Consider the following 26,655-nt stretch of genomic DNA (forward strand, 5'->3'; position numbering starts at 1 on the left):
TTCTAGGAAGAATAAGTTTAACCCACCTGGTTTTCTGGGTGTGTTGCCATCCTCTTGCATCTGTTTTAATTCCCCCCTCCTCCCCGAGAGTTGACTGAATCAGGAAACAGCCGACGGCCCCCAGGTGGAGTGGGTGGGGCTCCCGCCCCCCACCTGACGCTCACGGCTCACCTGTGCGTGTGCTGGGTGGGCTGTGCTCAGGGCCCAGGCTGGGGCCCGCTGTAAGGCTGCCCGTGACCTCGGTGCCCCTTCCCTGAAAGCGTGTGGTCACGGCCACCTGAGGCGTGCGCTCGGGCTCAAGGCAGCCTTGACTCTGAGTCCTCGGCTATGTTAACAGTTCATCGAACTCGCACGCCAGTAAAATTTCCCCGACATCAAGCTCAGCTCAGCCAATTGACTTCCATTTACTGATGGAAAAATCAGAGATGGGCATTCTTTATCTTCTGCTTGCTTGTCAAAGATGCTTCCAAGATTATCTGGAGCATTTTGGAGCCTGCCTTGGAAGCTTTTGTTTTGTTTTATCTTTTTTTTTATAGAGCGATTTCATTGTTTTTTAAATAAATTTATTTATTTATTTTTGGCTGCATTGGGTCTTCGTTGCTGCGCACAGGCTTTCTCTAGTTGTGGTGAGCGGGGGCTACTCTTCGTTGCAGTGCACGGGCTTCTCATTGCGGTGGCTTCTCTTGTTGTGGAGCACGGGCTCTAGGCGCACAGGCTCCAGTAGTTGTGGTGCGTGGGCGCAGTAGTTGTGGCTCGCGGGCTCTGGAGGGCAGGCTCAGTAGTTGTGGTGCATGGGCTTCTCATTGCGGTGGCTTCTCTTGTTGCGGAGCACGGGCTCTAGGCGCGCGGGCTTCAGTAGTTGTGGAGCGCAGGCTTCAGTAGTTGTGGCACACGGGCTTAGTTGCTCCACGGCATATGGGATCTTCCTGGACCAGGGATCAAACCCGTGTCCTCTGCATTGGCAGACAGATTCTCAACCACTCCGCCACCAGGGAAGCCCTAGAGCGACTTCATTTTGTTCTGATTTTGCCAAGCAGGCAGAATGACATCGATTCTGAAATCTCGCGTTCTTACTCAAATTAACGACGTGTCAATTGAAAAAAGACCTTGTGTAGTTTTTCTCCTAGAAAACCACAGTAACCGACTTGGTAACAAGTTATGCGTTTTTCACGTGAGTTGCTTTTTGCTTAAAAAACATGCACACGGTGGAAAACGGAACCTTGTAGATGGATCCGCGGCACTAATTCCTGTCCCCTCAGCTGGTAGGAGGCCCTCTGCCCACATGCCTCAGGGCAGGCTCCGCTTGGGATTTAGGGAAGAGGAGCAGGAAGGTTTCGCGGTATTGACAGCAGTGCGTGGCTGAGCTTTCTGTCCCTCAGTCTCTGCGCGCACGCCGTCCAGAGATGGGAACAAAAGTTGCCTCTCTTATTTTTTTCTCATTATCTGGAACTCATGAGAGTGCTGTCAGCCTGGTTGCCCTGTGCAGGTCCTGGGTTTCCTGGGGTCAAGGCCCACGAGGCCAGCAGGCTCAGAACCACACAGACAGTTCACACGGACACCAAGGGCACGTTCAAAGGTGGACGGGCGTCTCCTTCCACTCAGACTTGAGTTCCCGGACGCCGAATCATGTCTGTCTAAGATGGTAATGACGTCCACAGTGCTGCCCATAATACTTATTACTTTGATATGAATTGGACAAAATCAAGCTGAGATTTAAAGTACTGTGGCTGAGAAAGGATGAAAGTTAGTTTTTTATGTAGTAAGTGTTTTATTTGTCGAGTCCACAAGCCTTTTTAGTAGTTACTGGTGCTGGGATGGTGCCATGCATTGTACACATTGGACAAACACTGTCTCATCCCCTGGGCATGGCCCCCAGGCCAGATGTCATGGCTTGTTCTGGCTGTGCTTTTCTTTTACAAAGACTTGAAACTCCTTAGCTCAGCCAGTGGTCCCGAACTGTCCCTGCCGCCCCACGGCTGCCTGAGGAAGGGCTGCCCAGCTGTGGGACACGCCCATCTCCCTCCCTTGGTTACCTGCCCGGCCCTGCAGGTGTTTGTGTTTCCTTTTTATTTAGTTAGTTATTTGGTCGCGCCGGGTCTTAGTTGCAGCAGGAGGGATCTTGTTCCCTGCCCAGGGGTCGAAACTGAACCCCCTGCATTGGGAGCGCGGAGTCCTAACCACTGCACCACCAGGGAAGTCGCCAGCTGCTTGTGTTTCTGACCCCGATAGAAGATAGAAAACAACATTAAATATGATCCTTGCTGTCAAGGAGCTTTAATCTACTCAAGATCATGATAACTAACACTTATGAAAGGTTTTTATTCTCCCCTAATTATTTATCCAGCCAGGCTTGACTACTTGGAGTCTTATTTCAGCTCCTGGTCCTGACAGGTGGGACAGCACACCTGGTCCTGCATCCTGGTCCTGACAGCCCAGCCTGGGGACACGGGTGGGGAATCAGACTCCTGGGTTTTGCCCTGGACCTGCTGCTTTGGGCAAATCAGTTCCTCTTACTGGAACTTTATCATTCCTTCGTCTGTCAGATTATGTGGTGGGGTCTTCAGATCAATAAATCAATCAGCCATCAAATCTGTATCACCTCGGAACGGAAGTCAGATAACGTCTCCTTTAAAAATATCAATGTGTACAAAGTTTTGCAGGAAGATGGGTAAGTCTGAATGCATCACAGTGTAAATCTCTACGCGAAAGACTATAAAAGTTAAAAGAGAAGTGACCGACAGGGAGGAGGTGTGCAGTGCTTCAGTGTCTGTCACCTGTAACAAGCTTCTGTGAATCTGTGAGAAAAAGAAAACCCAGTAGAGAAAAGCGGGTAAATGACGCAGAGCTCACAGTTCTCGAGGGTCCAGCGCGGCAGCCAGGAAGGCAGCGAGCTCTTTCCTCAGACAGTCAGCTGGGCCGCATGGATAGGCCCGTGACAGCTGGCGGGGGTGGGGACCCGGGGGTCAGACCTGCTGGGGGCTGCGTCCTGGGGTGTACGTTCAGAACACGTCGGCTCCCCCAAAATGTGCCTGCCCGTGGTTTACCGTCCGGCCTCCTCTTCCAGAGTGACCCCCAGAGAGGCTCATGCCCATGCGAGGATGTCTGCCTCGGCATGAAACATCTGGGGGAAAACCTCTTGGGTACATGGGTCACTTGTAAGTTCCTTCTCTGGGGTTTACAGTGGGTTAAAAGGCTGGGCCCAGTCTGTGTTCATCCCTATAGGTAAGCCGTTGTCTCAGAGTCACCATTACAGCCCCGCTCCCATGACCCTGGGTGAAACAGCGGGTTGGAGGGGATTAGCACGCATGCTGCCATTGTGAGACACATTTGGGGACTCACGACTGCAGCAGGTCGCGTGCATGGCTCGTGGCTGGATTAACGTGGACCCTGAGTGTGACCTCACCTTTGGGACGCTCCCAGAGTTCACCATCCATCAGATGTGACTCGTGGGGGGGTGGGGGGGGCTGAAGGGGGAAATTGGGGGCTGCAGCTCTGTCCATGAGGTGTTAGCTCTACAAGGTCCCGAGTCAGACGTCACAAGATGTTCATATCTGCCAGCTCTGGATGGTGGAGGCCTGGGCGTTCATCCCACGCTCCTGGTGCTTCTCTTCATTAAAGAGAAAAGGTGTTTGACCCCAGAAATCAAATGCAGGGAAGGCCCCGGAGTCTTTTCCTGTTTCCGTCTCTTTGTGGATTTGAAGGTCCCGGCAGAGGGGGTGGTCACCGCGCCCCTCCTCCTTGGGACTTGCCTCCTGCATTGAGGTTTCTCACTGCCTGCCCCTCCCGCTCTAGTTTCTAATAATGAATGAGTCGTGCGTGGGGAACAGGGCAGCACCTCCGAGGCTCCGTGCAGCCCAGCTGTGGGGCGCCAGCCTTGCTTCGTTTCCATCCCCCTCCCCCCTGCAGCCACCCCATGTGGCCCTGCCCGCCTGGCCTGCTCCTGTTTCTGGGGACCTGTGATGTAACAGCTCCCTCCGCCAGGACAGTCATTTCTGGTTCTGTGTGACTCACCAGACCTGATTAAAACAAATCCCGGTACATTTCAAAACATCAGCTGTGGGCTTCCCTGGTAGCACAGTGGTTAAGAATCCGCCTGCCAACGCAGGGGACACGGGTTCGTGCCCCGGTCCGGGAAGATCCCACATGCCGCGGAGCGGCTGGGCCCGTGAGCCATGGCCGCTGAGCCTGCGCGTCCAGAGCCTGTGCTCCGCAACGGGAGAGGCCACGACAGTGAGAGGCCCGCGTACCGCCAAAAAAAAAAAAAAGAAGGACTGACTTGAGGCTCATAAAGGCAAAACCGGCAAAGTTACATAAGTTGTTTGTGAAGAAGTAGGATTGGAGCTGCAAGAAGTGGGACGGCTTGGGGTCTGAAATGGTTGCTTAGTTACACGGGGAGACCCTGGGACCCTAAGGTTGCAGCTGGCAGGTGTCGCCTGTCCTCCCTGCTATCAGTTGCCTGGCGCACCTTGGGCCTGTGGCGCAGCTGGTGTGAAGGCCCTCACCTCCGTCCCGTCCTGGCCTTTGGCTCCCTGTTCTGGAAGCTTCTTTCTCAGGCCCTCCATCTTGTGCTGCAGGCCGTGGCCCATCCCGCCCCTGGAAAGGGCCTGCCTGGCTGGCGCGCAGCCTCCATCTAACTATTCCTTCCTCTGAGGGTGCTTGGTGTCACAGTGAAGATTAAGAAATGGCCTCAAGAGTGGACAAGGAAATACTGACATTTCTTAAGTGGGCTTCACACACAGGGAGAAACACTCAGTTATGCTTTCACGCCTGGGGAGTGAGTCACGACGGTGAGACCATTCATGCTGAGCACCTGTCGGGAAGTGGGCGGCACGCGGGACAGGTGTGACGGTCACGCAGAGGCCTGCGCCTTGAGCCAGGGGAGGGGCTAGACCTCTTGACCCCCTCGGAGGAGCATCACAGTGGGCCGCCCTGGGGTCGGGCGGAACGGTGGGCGAGCTGGGCCGTCAGGAGAGGGGCTCCTGGTCACGGGGGGGGGGCGGCGGTGCCATGTGCAGACAACACGGCGGCCGCCCTGCTCTCCCCTCCCGCTGCTGCCCCCGCCAGCCCAGCCCAGGTCTCAGGACTTGTGGGTGGCCCCTGGTGGTCACCTTCCCGGGCCTGACACACAGACCACTGCATCAGGGCGGCCTCAGCCTCAGGCTCCCAGGCCGGTATCTCCCCTGAAGCTGACTCTTCGCTTCGGGGTTTCGGAGATTCACGCGGGTTTCAGGCAGCCCGTTTCCAGGCCGAAGCCAGCCAGCTGAACCACGCTTTCTGAAGCGGCTCTGTGGATGTCGTTATCCAATTAGTCAGTATTTTCACCACGCAGTTTGCCGTAATTCCTGACTCAGCCCTGCGGGTCCTTCATTAGATATATATTCAATGTTTAGAAAATATGCCTCCAGTGCAGTGGAAGGTATATAATTTCAGCTGTGAAAAGCCTCCGTGTACACCAACATGTTTCTGTGTGGGAATTGGGTGAGTTTGCTTAGTTTTCTGGCTAATTCATCTCTGGAAGGAGACAGTCTTTCCTGGGAAGTAAATATAGAAATCATGTGGTCCTCCTGCCGGCCTCCTGGTGACAGCTTTTCTAGTGCCTTAGGAAGCACTGGGGTTGGATACTTGATCATTTGAGCACCTCTCTCAGGCTAACTGATTTCCACCCACCGTCCTCGTGCTGTGGTTTCTTCTGGCCCGTGTGCGAGGCTAATTCTTCTTCGCATTGTCCGTGTTCTGGCATCTTTATCCACGTTTCATTCTTCAGAGGCTACTGCGGTTGCGCTGCAATGTGAACAGCCGGGGACGCACCAGGATGTTTACCTGTTGTAAAGAGGGGCTGTTTCGTGGGGGGAAGGTCGGGAGAGGAACCAACAGCCCCAGCGAGGTTGGCAGGCTGGGGGCAGGTGCAGGAGCTGGACGGGTCCCTGACAGCCCGCCCAGCCCGTCCCCTCTGCCTCCTCGGGACCTGGGCCTCTGTTCCCTTTTCTGTGCCTTCTTCATAAATGCCCCCTGCCGGCACCAACACCCCCCCCCCAGCACAGGGACCGTCTGGCCTGTGACCCTGTCCCCCTCCTGATGCTCCAGGGGACACGAGGTCGCTGTGCTGTGCTCTGGGCCGTGGGAGCCCTCGCCCCTGGCTCACAGGGCAGCACTTATCTGGTCAGCGACTCAGGACTCCCTGCCCTTCTCTTTGGGGGAGGAGCTGACAGGCTGGGTCCCCTCTGGCCCGGGCAGGGGACCTGGGCTCACATCTAAGACCTGCGGGTGAGGTTCTTTCTCTGACGCTGTAAACCTCGCCTCCCTTCCTTGGGCTCTCTCGTTTCACCGCCTGGTCACTCGGCCCATCTCGCCCGCACCTCCGTACTGACTGCATCAGCTCAGCCTCGAGTCGTTGCTTCTCGTCGATAGGCTGGTTCCCTGACTTCTACGTGGGGAAGCCGTGCCCCCAGCACGGAGACTGCCCCCTGAGCAGGCAGAGACGTGACCCTCCCAGCCCCTCCCCAGGCAGCACGCGGGGGACCCACCCGGGCCTGCTTTCCCAGGGAGCCGGGCCTCTGTGGCCCCCATGGGACAGGTGGTGGCAGGTAACCCGCCTGCGCGAGCTGAGCTGCAACCTGCTCCCCCGTAGGGAGGTCTGAGCCCCGGCACCCACCCCCAACCCACGACCAGAGACAAGGCTCCATCTCTGCACGGGCCCTGATGATGTGCGTCGTGAGGGGGTCACGGCGGGAAACCGGACGGAAACCCCCCTTTGATCACTGCTGCCTTTTTTCATATTGAAGTCGCAGGAACGATTGTATCTGCTTCATCTGCAGCCTCGTCTGGAAACTTATTTTTGTCAAAAATGTCACTGTTGTTTTTGCTCCTGTGCATTTCACAAGGGGGACAGTGGCGGCCAGTGGTCTGTCCTGTCCAGACCAGTCCCGGCCTCCCGCCCCGGTGCCCCAAGCACAGGACTCTTTATCTGCTGCTGTGAACTATCGAATTAGGAGAGCCCAGAGCAGGCCAAAAGTTGTCTGTGGTTAGAGTTTTTATTTTTATTTTGGTTCTGGACCCAGTAAATTATGGTTTAGGTCAACTGGCATCTGCCATTTTCCAGATGGTCAGTGTTTCCAAATGTAGTGGACCATCATTGGTGCTTCTGTGATCCAGACAATTTTGTGTTGAGAAATATGTCGGTGGCAGAAAAATGCCACTGAGAGCCGTGCCGAGGCCCGGATTTGTCTGGGAAGGAAGGGCCTGTCGTTCCCATTGAGTGTGGTCAGCGGGAAGGGGCTCCGGCAGAGGCCAAGGGCACAGGTCCAGGGACAGGAGAGAGGGCGCACACCTGGGCTCCTGCCTCACCGCGGGAAGTCCAGGCCCTGCTTACCGGCCCTGGAGAGGCCGGTGATTCACGCAGAGAACTCTGATCTGATCGGCAGTTAAACCCATGGTTCCACTTACGGAGCATCACTTTAATCACTGCACCCGAGTAAGGCTTGCAGAAGCAGGAGTGAAGGCTCCCTGGGTGCAGACAGACACCCGTGGGTGTGGGCAGGGGTGACAGAGGGGCCACATCACACACTCCTCATCACAAGGAAGCTGAGGTGCTGGGGAAAGTGAGCCAGAAGAACGCCTCAAGTTTAGAAACGCCTCAGTGCTATATCTTCTTCTTACCCAACTAACAAGAAATGTGGCCTTTTAAAGCTATAAACAGACACCAGAACAAGGAATTGCTTTGTCACTGGATCCCTGTAAATTTGAAAAAGGGTCGTCAGGGGACTTCCCTGGTGGCACAGTGGTTAAGAATCCGACTGCCAATGCAAGGGACACGGTTTGAGCCCTGGTCCGGGAAGATCCCACATGCCACAGAGCAACGAAGCCCATGCGCCACAACTACTGAGCCTGCACTCTAGAGCCCGCGAGCCACAACTACTGAAGCCCGCGCGCCCAGAACCCATACTCCGCAATAAGAGAAGCCACCGCAGTGAGAAGCCCGTGCACTGCAACAAAGAGTAGCCCCTGCTCGCCACAACTAGAGAAAGCCCGCATGCAGCAACAAAGACCCAACGCAGCCAAAAATAAATAAATACATTTATTTAAAAAAAAAAAAAAGAAAGAAAGAGATGGTCGTTAGGTGGAACCATCTCTACAAAAATTGATCTGGTAATTCGAGGCTAGATTACATGTTTACATTCCAGTCCCACATGTAACTCAGCTAATAGGTTCTGTTTGTTTCAGCTGAAATTCAAAACTTCCATTAGGTGACTAACACTGGGTGAAATTGATTTTCGGCGTATTTTAGACTCTCTTTTGTCCTTGTGTGCTTTCTGACTTTAATGCTCAGGCTGCTGTGCCCCAAATATCCTAACAAGGCTGATAGGGAAGTTGTTGAAGGCGCGGCCACTGCATCTGACGTACCTGATGGCCCCGCGAGGCCCCTAGAAGTGGGGTGTTTCCTTGGCTCAGGCCCAGAGAGCGAGGGCGCACTGCTTGCTGTGTTCATCACATTTTACCCCAGGTGTAATCTCTTCTTTTCCAGTTTCTCGGCTGTTGGGCGTTCTCCTTTGGAAACGCATCCAGCGCAATTTTATCCATCAGGAAATGCTATCTAACCAAACCTTAAAGATGTTATTCGTTTTCCCTAAAATGGAGAGGATCCCTCATTCTGGTAAAACCCAAGCTTCACTGTGGTAAGAGGAGGGGGTGGATTTGTCTGGGAAGGAAGGGCCCGTCTCAGCTTCAGAGACGTGAGGTTCACTGCCCTGATGCAGGGTGGGGTCTCAGCACGAATGCAGAAGCAAGTGACGGGCAATGCTCGGGACCCAGGAATTCGTGGCGAGACCTAACCGACAGGTAAAGGTAAAATTCATAGATCCTAAAACCCACCTGTTCGGGCCTCCCTGGTGGTGCAGTGGTTGAGAGTCCGCCTGCCGATGCAGGGGATATGGGTTCGTGCCCCGGTCTGGGAGGATCCCATATGCCGCGGAGCGGCTGGGCCCGTGAGCCATGGCCGCTGGGCCTGCGCATCCGGAGCCTGTGCTCCGCAACGGGAGAGGCCACAACAGTGAGAGGCCCGCATACCGCAAAAAAAAAAAAGAAAAAAAAAAAAAAAAACCCACCTGTTCAAGGAGTACAGTTCAGTGGAATTTAGTACTGAACCAAGTTATGGAACATCACCATAATCTAATTTGATTGATTGATTGATTGATTGATTTATGGCCACACCATGCGGCAGGCAGGATCTTAGTTCCCCGACCAGGGATTGAACCCATGCCCCCCATATTGGGAGTGCGGAGTCTTAACCACTGGACCGCCAGGGAAGTCCCCATCATGATCTAATTTTAAAACATTTTCATCACCCCGAAGAAACCCAGTACCCAAGCAACGGCTCCCCCAGCCCCTGGCAGCCACCACCATGCTCTCCGTCTCCATGGATTTGGCTGTTCTGGATGTTCCACATAAACAGATCATCCAGCATTTGCTCCTTTGTGTCTGGCCCCTTCCACCTGTGCAGGGTTTGATTTGCATTTCCTTGAGGGCTGTTGATTTTGAGCATCTTTCCATGTGATGTTGCCCATTGTAAATCTTTGGAGAAAGTCTAGTCAAATCTCCTTATTTGTCTTTTCATTATTGGTTGCGATGGCCTCTGTCTATCCCAGGTACCAATCCCTCATTAGATATGATTTGCAAGTATTTTCTAGGGCAACCCTGGGGACTTTTCACGCATCCTCAGGGGCTGCGCAGGCAAAGCCTTGACCTCTAGTTCACCTGCATTTTGGTGGAACATCTTGTGATTCCCCAGGAACGTGGAAGTCTGTGGGGCCGGGTCTCACCCACCTTCCTGCCACCCCCGGGAGGGTGTCCGGCACAGTTTCTTGTGGCTGTCCGGGGTTCTGATGCAGGGGAGCTGCCTCCTGCCCGCCACCCCCAGGATCGGGCTGCCCGCAGCCGCTGGTCTCTCGCAGTTTCCCAGGACGTCGTGCCTGCGGCCCTTTGTTCACGCACACACCGCTTAGTCTGCAGCCAAGGAAACCCTCCCTGCTGCTCCTCGGTGGAGCCCTTCGTGTAGTGCGTGCCCTTCTGCACGTCAAGTCTGTCTCGGAAACCCCGGGGGGCCTGCTGGCTGCGCGCCGTCTGAGCAGACAAGCAGCGGTGCCCTTCCAGCTCCTGGTAAGCTGGATGCTCCATCTGTGGTCGACGTAGGACCCAGGGAGGGGCGGGCGGCACTTTGGGTTACCTCGTCCTCCTTCTGCGTTATACCCTGCGGGTGTTCCTCTGCACTCAGCCCGAGGTGGGGAACTTTCCCTTTCATGTCCACAGAGCCCTGGGGGTGCCGCTGCCCACCTCAGGTGTACCTGGGACCTCAGGTGTACCCGGGACCTTAGGTGTACCCGGGACCTTAGGTGTACCTGCAGTCTAAGGTGTACCCATGACCTTAGATGTACCCGGGGCCTTAGGTGTACCCGTGGCCTTAGGTGTACCCGGGACCTTAGGCATACCTGCGACCTTAGGTATACCAGGGGCCTTAGGTGTACCCGGGGCCTTAGGTGTACCCGGGGCCTTAGGTGTACCTGCGACCTTAGGTGTACCTGGGGCCTTAGGTGTAGCCGGGACCTTAGGTGTACCTGCAAAGTCACCTTCCATAGGTGACACGTGTTGGGGGCTGAGCTGTGTCGCCTTAGGGGCACATGCAGGCTCTAAAGCCCTGTCCCTGCTCCAGTGGGGCCTGGAAGTGGCGGCAGAAGGCATCACAGCAGGGAGTGTGGGTTTCAGAGTCGAGGGGGCCGGTGTGGAGCAAAGGGGTGCAGGGGACCCGACACCCCTCGCGGCTGCAGGGACGGAGCTCGGCCCCTGCTCGGTCACGCTGAGCTTCATCCCCAGAGGAGTTTGTGCTGCGATGATGTGGTGGGTCCTTCTGAACGTCGTGTTGGGTTTGTTTTCTGACCTCGTCCCACAGGCAGGTGTTGCACCCCGACCTGTACAGTTAGGACAGCGCCGAGCTGACGAGCGGTATCTGAGGTGTTGAGTGATGACACTAAAGCCAGCCTGTGCCCAGGGTATGAACTGGCCTTAATGAACCTGCTTCTGCCGTGCCTCCCTGGGGACAGGGCTCCTGCTGTGCCTGTGCCTGGCAGCCGCATTTTGGCACCGTCTTCAAAGTTTAGGCGGAAGGTTTCCAGGATTTTCATGTTTGTGTTAAAAGTTATATTTTTATGCTTTCTTTCCTTCCCTGGCTCATTAATTATATATTCTTTTTCAACATAACTGCCTGAATCCACGAGAATGAGAAGCACCTGTCTGGCTGTGTTTCGAGAAATAAAGGGAAAATTGGGGGCCTTTTCAACTTTCTTAACTTTCATACCCAGAGGTTTATTTATGAAGCTCCTAAGCAGGTTTTGAAGTCAACATCCCTTACTGGTGGCCTCACCCCGATGGGAAGGCGGCAGGGAGCCAGCTGCAGAGAGGGAGGGCTTCTTGCCAGGGAGGGCAGGTGGCCTCCGCGTGGCCTTGTCCACACAGCTAGGCCCTAAGCAGAGGAAAGTAGGGAATTTACTAAGGAAACGTGCAGACGGGCAGCTGCTGTGAAAGGTGGTAATGGAGTGGGAGTATACACACGTGGATAGACTGCTTTCCGCAAGAAGTCGACAGAAGAGCGGAGGAGACGACAGTATAAGCAAAAAAGAGAAAGAAAAGGGCGACGTACGACTAACAGCAATCTCAAACAGCAGAAATGCCGGATTGCTCTGTTCACCACTGTTTGGCTTTAAAAAGTGAAGGTTCAGGCTTCCCTGGTGGCGCAGTGGTTGAGAGTCCGCCTGCCGATGCAGGGGACACGGGTTCGCGCCCCGGTCCGGGAAGATCCCACGTGCCGCGGAGCGGCTGGGCCCGTGAGCCATGGCCGCTGAGCCTGCGCGTCCGGAGCCTGTGCTCCGCAACGGGAGGGGCCACAATGGTGAGAGGCCCGCGTACCGAAAAAAAAAAAAAAAGGTGAAGGTTCCCTGAAGCCACAAAGGCTAGACACGGTGCTGGATGGGGCGGGCTGGGCACCCGGAGCACGGCCGGGTGTTTCCTTTCGTTGCCTGTTTGTTCTTGACAGCGCTGAGCAAGGGGCTAGGGCCCCGTGCTGGGGCTGCCTGTCTGTGGGGGAGGTCCAGGGCCCCGTGCTGGGGCTGCCTGTCTGTGGGGGAGGTCCAGGGCCCCGTGCTGGGGCCGCTATACGAGGCTTCACGTTAGTCTCTCATCAGCAGCTGTCATGTCTCAGGCACTGCAGTGCTGACTGCATACAGCTGGTTGAGTGTCACTAGAAGGTTCTTCGGGTCAGAGGTGTTTCCTTAATGTCTGGTAACCAACACTCTGAATAATGCAAAGATGAGTCAGACCCAGGTCTTCTCCGTTTCCAGGGAGGCTTATTGATGAGCTGCTGCGGTGTGTGAACAGTCCTTCTGCTCTGAACTCATAGTTTTACTTTCTTCTTTTGTTAAAGACCTTTCCCAAAAGTTCTGGGATTGTCATCTTTTTTTCTGAAGGCTTAGGGTTTTGCTGTCACTTTCTGTTTTTGAATGGACCCGCCCTGTGGCATTTCCACTGCCCACCAGCTTTGAAGGCCCCCCTCGACTCCCGCTGGGGGTGCCGGTGGCCGCTCAGACCGCTTCCCTGAAGAGCTGGGCGGGGGTTTGAAGCACTTATCCTGTGAGGGCCCAGTGGGTGGGCAGGGGTGGGGGGTCCGGCCTTGCAGGTGCGCCCAGCCCTCCCCGGGGCCCAGCACAGACCTGCATCCAAGCCAACCCCGGGGAGACGCTGCGCCCCCGCCCCAAGGCCCTTTCTGACCGCTCTTTCCCCCGCAGTGTGCTGGGGAGGAGGACTGGGTGGACAGCCGGACCGTGTACGTGGGCCACCGCGAGCCCCCGCCGGGTGCTGAGGCCTACATCCCGCAGAGGTGCCCGGACAACAGAATCGTCTCCTCCAAGGTAAGCGTCAGCCTGCGGCCTCCCGCCTTGAACAGCTGGGCTGCACGCTCAGCACCCCTCCGGTTGCCCCCCGAACACTGTTAAGACTTGACGTCACAGCACGTTCTCTTCACGTCCCTCTGACCTGTGTCACGTTTAAGGATCAGATTGGAAGTCTAGGACGTTCAGATCCCGCGGGCACCGCGTATTAGCTCTCTGGCTGCGTGCCACCACCAAGCCGCCCCAGGCCAGGGTCTCCTCCTGCAAAACGGAGACGATGCGGCTGCCCCGGTGCCACCAGCTCGCGGACGTGCATGCTGGACGCGTGTCAGAGGCCATCAGTTAGGAGCAGTGACGCAAAGAGGAGGACGCGCGCGTGTCACCGTTTACGGGGCGCGTGACCGTCGCTTGGCCTGGAGGTGGCGTTGCAGGACCGTCTTCACACCTTAGAGTAACCGGTAGCTGGGTCTTGAGAACGCGGTCGCTGACCCTGGAAAACAGTAAACGGTGGCTTTGCAGGCTACGGAGACCTTTCCACATGCCTGGGTGTCCTGGACACTCAGACCCATGTCGCAGACCTACCTAATTCACACATCTGTGTGCTGCGTGTCCAGATACCTGCGGTGGACCCACTTAATTCTTTCATGAGTTATCAAGAGTGTCCCGTGCTTGTTAGGAATACTTGACAACCGAGAAGGTTTTCTAAAGCAGTTTTTTTTTAATTTTTTTTTTTAGTAGAAGTACAGTTGATTTGCAATGTTGTGTTAATTTCTGCTGTGCAGCAAAGTGGCTCAGTTATACATATATATACATTCTTTTCCATTATGGTTTATCCCGGGATATTGAATACAGTTCCCTGTGCTCTACAGTAGGACCTTGTTGTTCATCCATTCTATATGTAATAGTTTGCATCTACAAACCCCAAACTCCCACTCCATCCCTCCCCCATCCGCCTTCCCCTTGGCAACCACAAGTCTGTTCTCTGTGTCTGTGAATCTGTTTCTGTTCATTTGTGTAAGGCAGTTTTCTTAATGGAATTATTTTATTTTAAAACTGCAATATAAAATACTAACTTTAGTCTCCAGAAATACAGCATGGCTAAGTCAGTTGCTCATAAACAAAATCACAGCCAAACAAATGTAGTCCGTGGTTGCCCAGACGTGACCAATGAAAGGAGAAATAAACAGGAGGACCTCATATCCAGAAATAGGTCTTTCCAGTAGTGACATTTATAAGTTAGTCTCGAATAGAGCTCACTGAAGATGCACTCTGCCAACCACTAGTGCCCCCAAAGGAACAAAATCTCAAACGTATTTCTTAGAAATCTGCTCGTGTGCAGTGCAGACGCATCGAGGAATGGGGAAGTGCACCGAAAACACTCAGATGTTGTGCACGTGTGAACTTGCGGGGACAACTTCGAGCCCCGACTCGATTAGGCGTCGAGTCCCCACGCTGCCCCGCATCTTGTCTGGGCAGGACGTTTGACAAAGCCACCTCAGCTGCCGAGTCACGCCCCGCACAGCTGGCTTCTCCCCCAGGGACGGAGCTTGGGCCCTGCTGTCCCAGCCCCGGTTCCTCCCGGGAACCTGGAAGGTTCTGTGCAGCCGCTCAAAGGAAACTTCAGAAACTCAGGGATCGGAGCAGCAAAGCCCTTCTTGACGCGTCCGGTGGACTAGAGCCCGAGGCTGCGGAGCACGTGTTTGTTATGAAGCCCCCTCCGCACTCTGGGGGAGATAATTGAGAGCAGTGATTCCTAAACCCCATCTATGACCCCTTTTGCTATGATTCCAGTTTCGAGCCAATTTATCATTTTCAGATTTTCCCTTCTAGTATTCCCGCAGCCGGTGGCCAGCAAGACGTTGAGGGGCCCCGTGTCACCTCCCGGGGTCTGCTCGGCGCCGCCTTTCTCTCCTGCCTTGCCTGCGGTGGCTTCTTCCTATGTGCCCCGAGGCTCCTTGGGTTCTGACAGAGGAAACCCACCCCCGGGGCGAGGGTGCTGTAAGGATGGGTTTCGATACACGTGCAGGTCCTGGGCGCCTTTTCAAAACTGTTTCTTTTCAGGAAAGTTCCTTCACCCCAGGAAGCTGTGGAGCAGACACTAACAGAATTAAGTCAGCATCTGCCCCAGGAGCCAGATCAGCCTGTCACACAGGAGGGGTGGGTTTTGGTGAAAAGGCAACAAGTCTCAGCTCTGAGGAGAGAGGGGACTTGCAGGATTAGTGGCTTAAAGTCAGTTCCAGGTAGATGATGGTGTGTAATTTCAATAACAGTTACAAACAAAGTAATGTGTAATTTCAAGAACAGTTACAGACAACGTAACCTCGGTTGCTAATTGATCTCAGTACAGAGGAGATCCTCAGATGAGGACCTAGAACCCAAGTCAGTAGCAGGGTGGATTTAGACCACGTGACGTGGACATCTGGACACATGATCGTTTTCATTTAAAAACAGCTCAGGATGTGGAAAAGACAACTTAATTTGTAAAGCGTAAGTTTACAAACAGGTTTGGAGAATATGTTTGTGGTGATGTATATATATTTTCTTGGGAAGAGAACATTCGTTTCTACCTTAAAAGAAAAGATTGTCAACCAAGATTTCATAAGTGCGCAGACACACTTTAGTAATAAGTTTTATGACTTATTACTTAAGGAGTAGTAAAACTACTACCAGCAATAAAGTAGTAAGTTTGATTTTATTAAATCCAAGGTCGTGAAAGCATTTAGCATGTGAAAAGTTACACGAGGGGTGAAAATGCTCACCTGGCCTGATCCGAAGAAGTGCTGTTATTGGTGATCAGTGAGTTCTGTTTTCCTTTTTGGGCAGAACCTGGTAGAAATGACCCCAGCACAACCCTTGACTTCTGACTTCATGCCGAGCCCCCAACCCAGGGCCTGCTCGAGCATCAGATCCTGGACTCGGGACAGTGGGGCTTCATCAAGTTACAAAATTGTACCTTTGGGCACAAAACGCCTGTGGCTCCCATCTCTGCCCTCAGGATGCTGTGGAATTAAATGTTCAGCTCAGGCCGTGCTGTCCCTCCACCCTGTACAGAAAGCTGAACTACTTGTGACCTTCCGGGTCGCCTTCCCTGGAGATCAGTGACCGTACCCGGTGTGTTTTTAGGGTGCCCCATGCACACCTGTGCGGGATTCCCCCTCCAGGCACACAATAGCCGCAGCCTCAGCGGTTTCCAGGTGTTCTGGTTTCACTCTCCGGGGCTGGCGAGGCAGGGTGGCGCCAGGCTGTTCTTGTCTCCCCGTCTCCATGTGACTAAAGATAGGCCAGGCGGGACGGCTTCTGTGCGTCTGAGCCACCCTCCCAGTGAGTACAGAACACAGGTGACTCTCACGGAAGGAAGAGAGTGGCCGAAACCAGCTCGGCGCTGACGACACACGACCCCCAGGGCAGATGCACACTTTGGGTGTGAAGTCTTTCATGGCATGAAAGAAACACAAGGCTAGTAATTGTCCTGTGGATTCAATACTCCTCAAGTTGTCTGATGGGAAAGAGATGCTCCGCGACCTCAGACTCCTTAGCTCCCTCATAGCAAAAAAAAAAAACCCCTCTGTTCCACGCTTGTGGCTCAATACCAAGGATTCCAGTATTAAGTTCTATTCTACTGATCATGGGACTTGACAGATGTAGGTCAGAGTGTTGCATTGTACATTGTAATACAAAGTATTACATTATATTGTGGCCCAAGGTCTAAGCAAATATTTAGATCTTTACAGTTTAGCAGAGATCAAAAATGTACAATTGGGGGACTTCCCTGGTGGCACAGTGGATAAGATTCCATGCTCTCAATGTAGGGGGCCTGGGTTTGATCCCTGGTCGGGGAACGAGATCCCACATGCATGCCGCAACTAAAGATTCGCACGCCGCAACTAAAGATTCGCACGCCACAACTAAGGAGCCAGGCAAGCCGCAACTAAGGAGCACGCTTGCCACAACTAAGACCTGGTGCAACCACATAAATAAGTAAATAAATAAATATTTTTTAATGTGGTAATGGAATATTTTTTAAATGTATAATTGGCACACCATTATCCAATTGCCAACTCTTACATGTGTAATAAAATGCTCGTTTTATTTTACTTTATCCATACAGTACTGATATATCAGTGCAGTCATGAATGTTTCAACTATCTCATTGGGTTTTCACTTTTCTTACCATACATCATCAGGGATTTTGACCGTATGACTAATAATCAGCAGTAATAACTTATGACAGTCATTTATTCTGTAAAATATGGAGATCACAAAACATAATGTCTAAGCTGCAGCATGGGCCTCCTGCACCTGATAGGAATAAAGTCATCATTTAAATGGTTTTAAATTCCAGATCTGTACTGGTTCCCTGGTAGACTAGGATTTAGGAAACTGAAAGGGTGTCCTGAAACAGTAGCATTAAAATAGAATAAGACCAGATATTCACGTAGCGTGCTAGGGTTAATAAAAACTGATCTGCACGTTTGGTAGGATTGTAGATGACATTCTATAATAAATATATGGAGCTTTCGAATATGGAAACTTTCAAAAACATAGGAAAATAAAGAGAATAGGGTAACAAATGTCTATGCACTTACCATCCACTGTCTGCAGTTATCAACAGATGGCCCAGTGTGTTTTTCTGTGCCTTTGTTTTCTTCCTCGAGATCATTTTGAAGCAAGTCCTAAACAATATATAATTTCCATCTATAAGTATTTCGGCAGATAGAAGATGGGATTTTAAGCAGGAACTTTTTCCATTAATGGGACTTTGTTACTGTGTAGTGTGTTACAGGTATTTGGGGAGGCGTTTGATTAACTGCTGGGTAGTGAGTTTGTCAGCCTCGGTGCTGAGAGACAGGGTGGGTTTCATGGGCTGAGGCCTTAAAGACAATTCCATTTTGGGATCAGTATCTCATAGAAATGAGCATACGAAGAATGAAAGATCATTCTAGGTTGGTTACAGAACCACAAAAATGGGACATAAATGCCGTGATGACATAACTTATATTTCTTTTAATAACTCCTTTTGAAAGTTAGTGAAAAGTAACTGAATTTCTTTATGACCCGCTTAAGAGAAAATATATCTCTCTCAAACATTTAAAAAGATTGATTTGTTTGTGCTTCTTCTCAAGTTGTAGAATTTCATCGTCTCAGTTATTTTTGAGACCAGTTTGAGCCAGAACTTCGATCCTCATTACATTCCTTTAAGGCACATGCTGTTCTCAATACTCATTTTATAAACAAGAAGGGTAGAACTCAGTCCTTAAATTAAATAGTTTGCTCTTACCCAATTTTTAAATGTCAGGACCAGGGTTTAATACGGGGTCTGACTCCGAAGTCCATGTTTTTTGTGGTGTGGTAAAGAGTAAATATTTTGAGAATTCCATGGAGCAGTTGAATGTCCCGAGTAGGAGGAGCAAGTTAAAAATTCAGATCATGGTCTTGGGGGGGTGTTTGTTTATTTTGAGGAAGAAAGTGCCTGTACTTTTACTGGCTGTCAGGGTTGGGGGTTTTTGTTTGTTTTTGTTTGTTTTGCTGATTGAGAAACAGAGATAAAGAAGATCTAGCAGTGTGTACTGTCCTCTCAATTTCTGTGGCTACATTTCAGTCTTGGACCTGCCTTTTGGTTCTCAACTTGGTTGTACTCCAGTGAAGAAAACCTAGTGTGCATTTGACAAAATCCAACATCCAATCGTGATAAAAACGCTCGGAACGGAGGAGAATTTCCTCAACATCTACCAAAAACAAACAAACAAAAAAAAAACCCATAGCTAAAACCATTCTTAATAGTGAAAAACTAGATGCTTTTCACCCAAAGATTGAGAACAAGGCACCATTCTTATTCAACGTCTTACTAGAAGTTGTAGCTAATACAGTAAGAGAAGGAAAGGGAATAAAAGATAAACAGAGTGGGAAGGAAGAAATAAAACTGTCTTTGTTTACAAGTGACATGATTGTCTATGTAGAAAACCCAAAGAATTAACAGAACCTCTTGGAATTTATAAACACGCAATGGGTTTATTATTGTTTTTAAATGAACACATAAATATTAATTTTTTCTCATGCGGTATATATGGATGGATTATACCCAACATAAACAAAAGCTCTTTGAGGTCCTCAGTTTTTAAGTGTTAAGGGGTCCTGAGACTCAGAAGTATGAGAATTAAACTAACCTTAATTAGTCTTTCTGTTCATGGCTTAATCTTAAATTGAGTTACAGATTTGCTATCATAGCAAGATTGCAGGATGCAAAAGTCAATTGCGTCCCTATATGCCAGCAGCAAACAAGTGGAATTTGAAATTAAAAGCACAGCATGATTTTCAAGAACCTGTGTTTGAGATCCTGGCATTAAAGGAGCTCTTGGGATGAGTTTGGTAACCAGCGTCAAGATCCTCGGTGCCAGCTCCATCCCCTGATGCGAGCTGACCGAGGTGCTTGCGGGTCTAGATGCAGAGAGATAACCAAGGTGCTTACTGGTCCAGATGAGAGAGATGGCGGGCAGAGCAGGCTCTCCCCGTTCAGGGGACGATCTTCATTAAAAGGCAAAACTATCCAATGGAATTTTAAAAAGTGTCCAAGCTCAGTGTTTACTGTAGGTTAATGACATACGGGACATTGTTGTTTTCAACACAAAGGTTAGGGAAGGTCTCCTGAGGCAAAAACAAGACATTTGGGGAGTAAGTGGCCTGACTGCCCTCCTTGTGTCCTTCTCCAGCCCCCTAGGTAAGGGGGAGGGGCTGGCCCAGGACACCTCCTCAGTGCAGGAACCGTAGCCAAGCTGGGTCAAGACCACCTGAACATGGTGACTTCTGTTTTACTTTCTGTCCGCTCCTAGCCATGCTGTAACAAAACAGAGAGCTTACCAAAAATTACAATCAAAGAAAAATGCTAACCATGTGTGTTTTGAGTTAACAATCAGAGGTTTATATTTTATAAGAGACATTTTAATAGTAAAACTATTAAAACTATTAAAACTATTCTTAAGCTACTTTGCCTTACCTTGAATTATTGGAATTAGGTGGTTGACATATGCTGCTTTTGGAGCACATGTTCTGTGTTAGCGGTTGTTTTTACAGTCAACAAGTTGATAAAATGTCTACAAACACTCTCAATTTTGTATCTAAAGCTAGACATTTTGTACTTTGAAATTCAGGACTGCTTATCATGTGGTAGAGTAATACTACATAGTGTAAAATGGGATCAAAATGACCCCTTTCTGTTTTTCTTTTATACAGTACACATTTTGGAACTTCATACCCAAGAACTTATTTGAACAATTCAGAAGAATAGCCAACTTTTATTTTCTTATCATATTTCTGGTACAGGTAAGTCTGGTCATCTTTTTATGTCACCTCAAATGTAAATATAAATAAGTGGCACTTATTCTCAGGTGATTGGTTCGCTCCTCAGAAGGAGCAAGGACTGGGTGCCCCTTTATCTGCAGACACTTCACTTGTTTTCTTCAAGGACAAGCGTGTTGGTTCAGAGAGACCTGTTCACTAAAACGTAGCCGTGAGCGCTGCGCACGTGAACTGGTCCCGCCCGCTTTCCGTCCTCATTCTCCAGTACTGATGGGAGAGCAGGGTCTTCCTGATCTTTAGGGGGGATTCTCAAAAAAAAAAAAAAACATTAAGAGAAAGAGAGTTAAAAAAAAAAGAGTGAAAACCACAGTGAGGTGTGGATTAGGGAACAGGTCAGATGTGCTTTAAGAACAGCAACCTAACTTGTCTCAATCACACAAAATACCGTTGAAGGACTTTTAAAATTTCCCCAACAGTAATTTATGCAAATAATGTAATTAAAGTGTGGCACCAGGAGCAGACGGGTAAATTGAAATAAAATGTGCACTGGAGTCAGCTGGTGTCTTTGCCACTGCTGACGTGGCTTCCTAAGCACATCCCGTAATTAAGGAGAACTGCCCTCAGTTTTATAGTAAAAATTCATATCGAATTTATCTCCAGTGGTGGGATGAAGTGGGGTAATAGTAAAGTGAGCTAAAATGCGTCAGAGCAGACGTTGGAGGTGTTACAGGGCCAGCCAGCCCGTCTGAAGCCCCCGAGAAGCGCTTCTGAAATGACTCAACAGTCCTCTTCTCATTACAGCTGATTATTGATACGCCCACGAGTCCAGTGACGAGTGGCCTCCCGCTCTTCTTCGTCATCACTGTCACAGCTATCAAGCAGGTGAGCTTTACAGGCAGGAAGGAGGAAGGTCCTACAGAGTCTCCGTTATAGGACATCGCCTTTCATCCAAAGCAAAGCTCGTAGGAAACTTAGCTGACTTCTAGAAATTCACTTTTGTGACTGGTTTAGATAGAGTCTTGAGTTAAGAGATACTCGAGTTAAAAGAAGAGAGACTGTGTAATTTAGTGCTAGATTGTTGCCCTGAGAGTTTGAAGAGGCCATGGTCGTTCTCATGTGGAATCACCCGGAGGCAGCACCTGAGTTGCTTCGCCCGCTGCATCCCTGGCTGCCTGAACCCCGAGGACCTGCTCGTGCGGAGGGTCTGGGATATGGCTCCATAAGTAGAACAGCCCACGACTCCTGACTCACTCAGTGTGGATCGTGCTGTTCTTTGAAGTCCTGATAAATAAAGCCGGTGACTGACTAACAGGAAGGACAGGTCGTCTGTTAGTCCCACCAACTGTTCAGCCAGTTTAATGCTCAACCATCACCTCTGTTTCGTTCCAGAAGATTCCCGACATCTTGAAAGAAAGCCCTGTACCCATGAGCATCACTCCCCATCCCCCTCCCCAGCTCCTGGCAGCCACCAGTCTACGTTCTGTTGCTATAATTTGCCTATTCGGGGCATTTCATATGAACAGAATCATACAGGAGTGATCTTCTTTGTCTGGCTTATTTCACCAAGCATGTTTTCAAGGCTTATCCACGTTGTAGCATGTGTCAGTGCTTCATTCACAGATGAATAATATTCCATCATGTGGATAGACCACATTTTGTTTATCCATCATCCACTGATGGACATTTGGGGTGCTTCTACTTTTTTTTTTTTTAATGTGGCTTTATTGATTTATTTACTTCTTGCCACATGGCGTGGCTTGTGGAATCTTAGTTCCCTGACCAGGGGTCGAACCCAGAGAAAGCGCAGAGTCCTAACCACTGGATCGCCAGGGAACTCCCTGGATGCTTCTAGTTTTTGTGTATTACGGAGAGCACCATTATGAACATCCACATATAAGCTTTGTGTGGACATAGGTTTTCATTTCTCCCGGGTACATACAAAGGAACAGAGTTGCTCTAATGTTGAACTGCCAAAGTGTTTTCCAAAGTGAGTGCCCCATTTTACATTCCAGCCAGCCGTGTGTGAGGTTTCAGTTTCTCCACATTCCTGCTAAGGCTTGTTCGTCTTTTTTATTACGCTTATCCCAGCGGGTGTGGGGTGGTATATCCCACCGCGGCTTTGATTTTACGTTTCCTTGGTAACCTGATACTGAGCATCTTACCACGAGCTTATTGGCCTTTTGTAAATCTTCTTTAGAGAAATAGCTTCAAGTCATTGGGCTGTTTTTAAATTGGGTTGTCTTTTTATCCATGAATCATGAAAATTCTTTATATGTTGTAGATACAAGTCCCTTATCTGCTGCAGACTTTTTTTTTTAGTGATTTATTTACTTATTCATTTGTTTTGGCTGCGCCGGGTCTTAGTTGCGGCCTGCGGGATCTTTTAGTTGCAGCATGCAAACTCTTAGTTGCGGCATGCTTGCGGGATCTAGTTCCCCGACTAGGGATGGAACCCTAGCCCCCTGTACTGGGAGTGCAGAGTCTTACCCCCTGGACCACCAGGGAAGTAAGTCCCTGCTGCAAACTTTTGAACACGATGACATTTGCATTTGAAATAATTTACAGAAAGATAGCATCTAGTTAAATTCTTGATGGTCACATTGTTGCTGACAAAGCCATGCTTTCTGTGTTAGTTTCTAAATAAAAAATTAAAAAACTGAACACATGTCACATGAGACATGGTATAAGTGACAGTGGGTGACAATGGGAATGAGGTGACGCATGGAGGAGTGATTGACTCCAGACCGAGAAAACATGAAGAATGGAGTCTCAAGGTGACCTTCGTGAGCATAAGGGTGGGGCCTGCAGCTCTTCCAGCTGGTCCTCAGTGTGGCCGTCTGGACTGGTCTGTATTTAATACAGAACCATGAGCAGCACTCAGGGATTCCTTTGTGATAGTTTGGGTTTTAGTTTCCACTCACCAGTCATCTGCAAATACAGGCTTGAACAACGATATGATTTTACTTTATACGCATTAAATTGGCTTTTAAATGTAAAAGTCTGAAGAGCGGATGGGATTAAGATGTGGTCAAACAGGCATCCACACACACTGATGGGAGCATGTCAGGACCGTCCTGGAGAACAGTTTGGAATATCTGGCGAAGCTGAGGATGTGATACAGGGACCCACAGATGGAGCCTGGTCTATGCACTTAGCACATACTGTGTGAGCATCTTAGAACAGTCCAGTCACCAGGGGGCTGGCGACCCCAGGCCTGATCTTAGAGGGTTCTGCCCTCAGGCAGTGATGCAGGCAGGGCTGAAAGAGCACCGAGCCGGCCCCAAGAGCATCCTGACCACAGTGAGGGGCCTCTGGATACAGCAAGTGTCCCTGCTCCTAAGTGTGTGCCCTTGAACTCCCCGCCCTGTGGCTACGGAGTGAGGGCGGTGGTAGCAGCTCCTGGTGGGTGAGACCCGCCCATGGGCACAGCGCCTGCCTGCCACCTTGGCCAGGACACGGTGCCAGGCAGGTGGGAGCACTGCCCTGCACAGCCCGGGTCCATCCTGGCTCGACCCTCAGACATAGGCCAGCAGACCCAAGGGGCCTGAGGAGAGGACGAAGGAGGTCCCTTGTCAGAGCTGTGACCTTCCAGGACCACCCGTCCCCAAGCTGACCTCCAGCCCTGCCAGCCCCCCGCTGCCCTCCTGACCGAGCCCTGGCTCCAGGGGCTACCTGCTCGCTGCCCTCGCCTGCCTCCCCGGCTTCCTCCCCAGCCCCCTCCTCCCTCTGCATGCAAAGCCCCTCCCACAGAGCCCACCGCCTGGCCAGCTCCCGTGCTCCCGAGCAGCACCTGACGACATCGGGCGCCTCTGCGTGACCCTTGCAGCGCTCCCCTGGGTGGGCACAGCCCCTTGGTGCCGCCTGCTCCCCTGCCCGCCTGCCCGCGGCCCTCACCCCTCCCTCGGCCGCTCCTGAGACCCAGGGGGCTCGAGCAGCTCTCGGCCCCCCAGGGACCCCAGGCACAGCCCAGCTGACCCGAGGACGGCCGTCCGCCCGCGTGGGTCCCGACAGGAGCCTTTGGAGCCGTGTCGGGTGGGGCGCAGTCGGGTTGGTCCTGTCCTTGCGGGCCAGAGGCCGCGGCACGGGTCGGTTCAGGACGCGTGTCCCTGTTCAGGACGCGCCAGGACTTGCCCGGCTGGGGGCTGGGTGCGAGGGAAGGGGGCACAAAAGGTGACGTGGCTTCGCGCACGGCGGTGGCGGGAGCCCAGGGACACGGCTCCCGCCCGCTCGTGTCCACGCGCACTTGACCGTGGCCACGGCCGCGCCCGCCAAGTCCAGGAGGGGCTCACGGCGTCTCTCCCCCACCGCAGGGCTACGAGGACTGGCTGCGCCACAAAGCCGACAGCGCCATGAACCAGTGCCCCGTGCACTTCGTCCAGCACGGCCGGCTGGTGCGGAAGCAGAGCCGGAAGCTCAGGGTGAGTCCCCACCGGCCCCAGACGGCCGCAAACCTGTTACGATGAGAAAACAGCGCCACGGGGCTGTGTTCTTGGGCCAAACCTCCGTCTGAAATTGTTTCATTTATTGGACGTAGCCCCACCCTCTTCCCCAAGTACTGCTGACATCGGGCAGACTCCTACCACTATCTTTTTTTAACTTCTCACTTCTATGTATTTATTTTTAAAGCTTTACTCGACTTTATTTTTAGAGCAGGTTTAGGGTCACAGCAAATTGAATGGAAGGTCCAAAGCCTCCCCGTGTCTCCCCCGCCCTCGGTCCCCCATGCACAGCCTCTCGGCCATCAGGCTCTCCCCAGGCCTGTTGTCTGAAGCGTATGACATGATGGTAACCAGTCAAGACAGGGAAAGAAAGCTCTAAACACCTGTAGAAAATTATTTTACAGTAAGGCAAAATCATATTAGTATGATCAACTCTACTAGTTGGAAATTTATGAAAATGGGGACAGAAACCTCGCTGAAAGCTGCATGTTAATTTCTTCTTTTTCAATATATTATTGGTGTCATAATGCATCATTTTGTTTAAATTCATATTTACATTACTTAAGTGGATTATTTTTAGGCCTATGCTAGCCGTTTAGAAGCGCTTACACGTGTACAGGTGATAAGTATGATTTTTACGGTTTGTCCCTGAGTTGTGTCTCGCTGTGAGCCTGGGATGGAGCCTGGCCAGCCTCCTCCGGATCCTCCTTGGGCTTGTCCTTATCCTCCCCCTAGTCGCCGCCCCCCTCCCCCTCCCCTGAAGCCCCACCATCCCTCTGTCAGCCCCGGGGCTGCTTTCCTGGCCAGAAGTCGTGGCAGGGCCATCAGGAAGCTGCTGTGGGAGAGAGTCACCAGCCCTCGCGCACAGGGACAGAAAGGTGGGCCTCCACGTCTTTGAACCCGAGCCTCTGCTTCCAGGCACATCCCCAGGCCCTGGGAGGGTCAGCGGGTCAGCCTGGGGGTCAGTGGGTATCTCGGGCGGAGGACAGGGCTCGGGATGCCGGGACACTCCTGTTTCAGGTGTCGTCAGCGTGTGGTCCATCTTCGTTAACCTCATAATGGTTATTATATGTGTTCTATGTTGGATGTACTTTTAAGTTTCTAAACCACATTTTCTTTGTTTTATAAATTTCACCGTCCAGGTGTTTCAGTAATTCCCCTCCGTTAGCCTAGGTTGGTGATATTTTCCTAGTGATCAAGGAGTCAGGAGGTAAGGAGCTGGGAGGACAGCCTCTCAGTGTGGGAACAGCAGTGGGACCCTCATGTATATGTTAACAGGCTCTTTCGGACCCTAGGCTCCAAATACCGTTTCCTTTAACAACTACACTTCCTTTGCAAAGTCTTCTGTACTTTTAATAAACATCTCTTCAAAAACAGACCTAAACAGTACCTGTCAGCAGAAAATTGAATTTTTAATGTATCGATCTCCTATGGGGAATGTCTGCTCTGTATCCAGCCTGTTTTACCCGAGAGGATTTTAATGGAGTCTGTGAGACAAGGAAGGAAGCAAAGGCTGCTTGTGGCTAGAAGAAAAGGAACCTTCAATTTGTCCACCTCCAGGATTTGTCCTCGCGTGGATGGCGTCATACAGTCTGTAACTTTCATGCAGCTGAATTCCCTTAGGACTCACCCAGGTTGGGCATCTGGACGCCTTCCTTTCGTTGCAGGGTCTGGGGGGCGGGATGTGGCCCAGGTGAAGGATGTTGATGTTTCTCCAGTTTGGGGACGTTCAAATAAAGCTGCTGTGAACATTTGTGTACAGGTTTTTGTTTGAGTATAGTTTCCGTTTCTCTGGCATAAAAACTCAAGAGTTCAGTTGCTGGGTTGTCTTGAAATAACGGTAAAAGGAACAGCCAAACCATCTCCCAGAGTGTCTGCACTGTTGTACCAGCAACGTGTGAGAGGCCTGTTTCTCAGCATCCCCGGCGGCGTTTGGTGTTCTCGCTGTTTCTTCCCTCGGTTGTTCTGATTCTCAGTGCGGTTAAAGTGTGTGC

General features: G+C 51.3%; 1 protein-coding gene across 1 annotated transcript in view; it reads left to right on the plus strand.

Moving 5' to 3' along the window:
* ATP11A (ATPase phospholipid transporting 11A) overlaps positions 1 to 26,655 on the plus strand; it is a 120,911-nt gene that overhangs the window by 45,989 nt on the left and 48,267 nt on the right. The window contains 4 exon segments of the mRNA XM_082602035.1: positions 12,828 to 12,950; positions 20,157 to 20,246; positions 21,024 to 21,104; positions 24,533 to 24,640. Coding sequence (XP_082458161.1) covers positions 12,828 to 12,950; positions 20,157 to 20,246; positions 21,024 to 21,104; positions 24,533 to 24,640 — 402 coding nt within the window.

The sequence above is a fragment of the Mesoplodon mirus genome (assembly GCF_964341445.2).
Source record: "Mesoplodon mirus genome assembly, chromosome: 17".
In the NCBI taxonomy this organism is placed as follows: Eukaryota; Metazoa; Chordata; class Mammalia; order Artiodactyla; family Ziphiidae; genus Mesoplodon; species Mesoplodon mirus.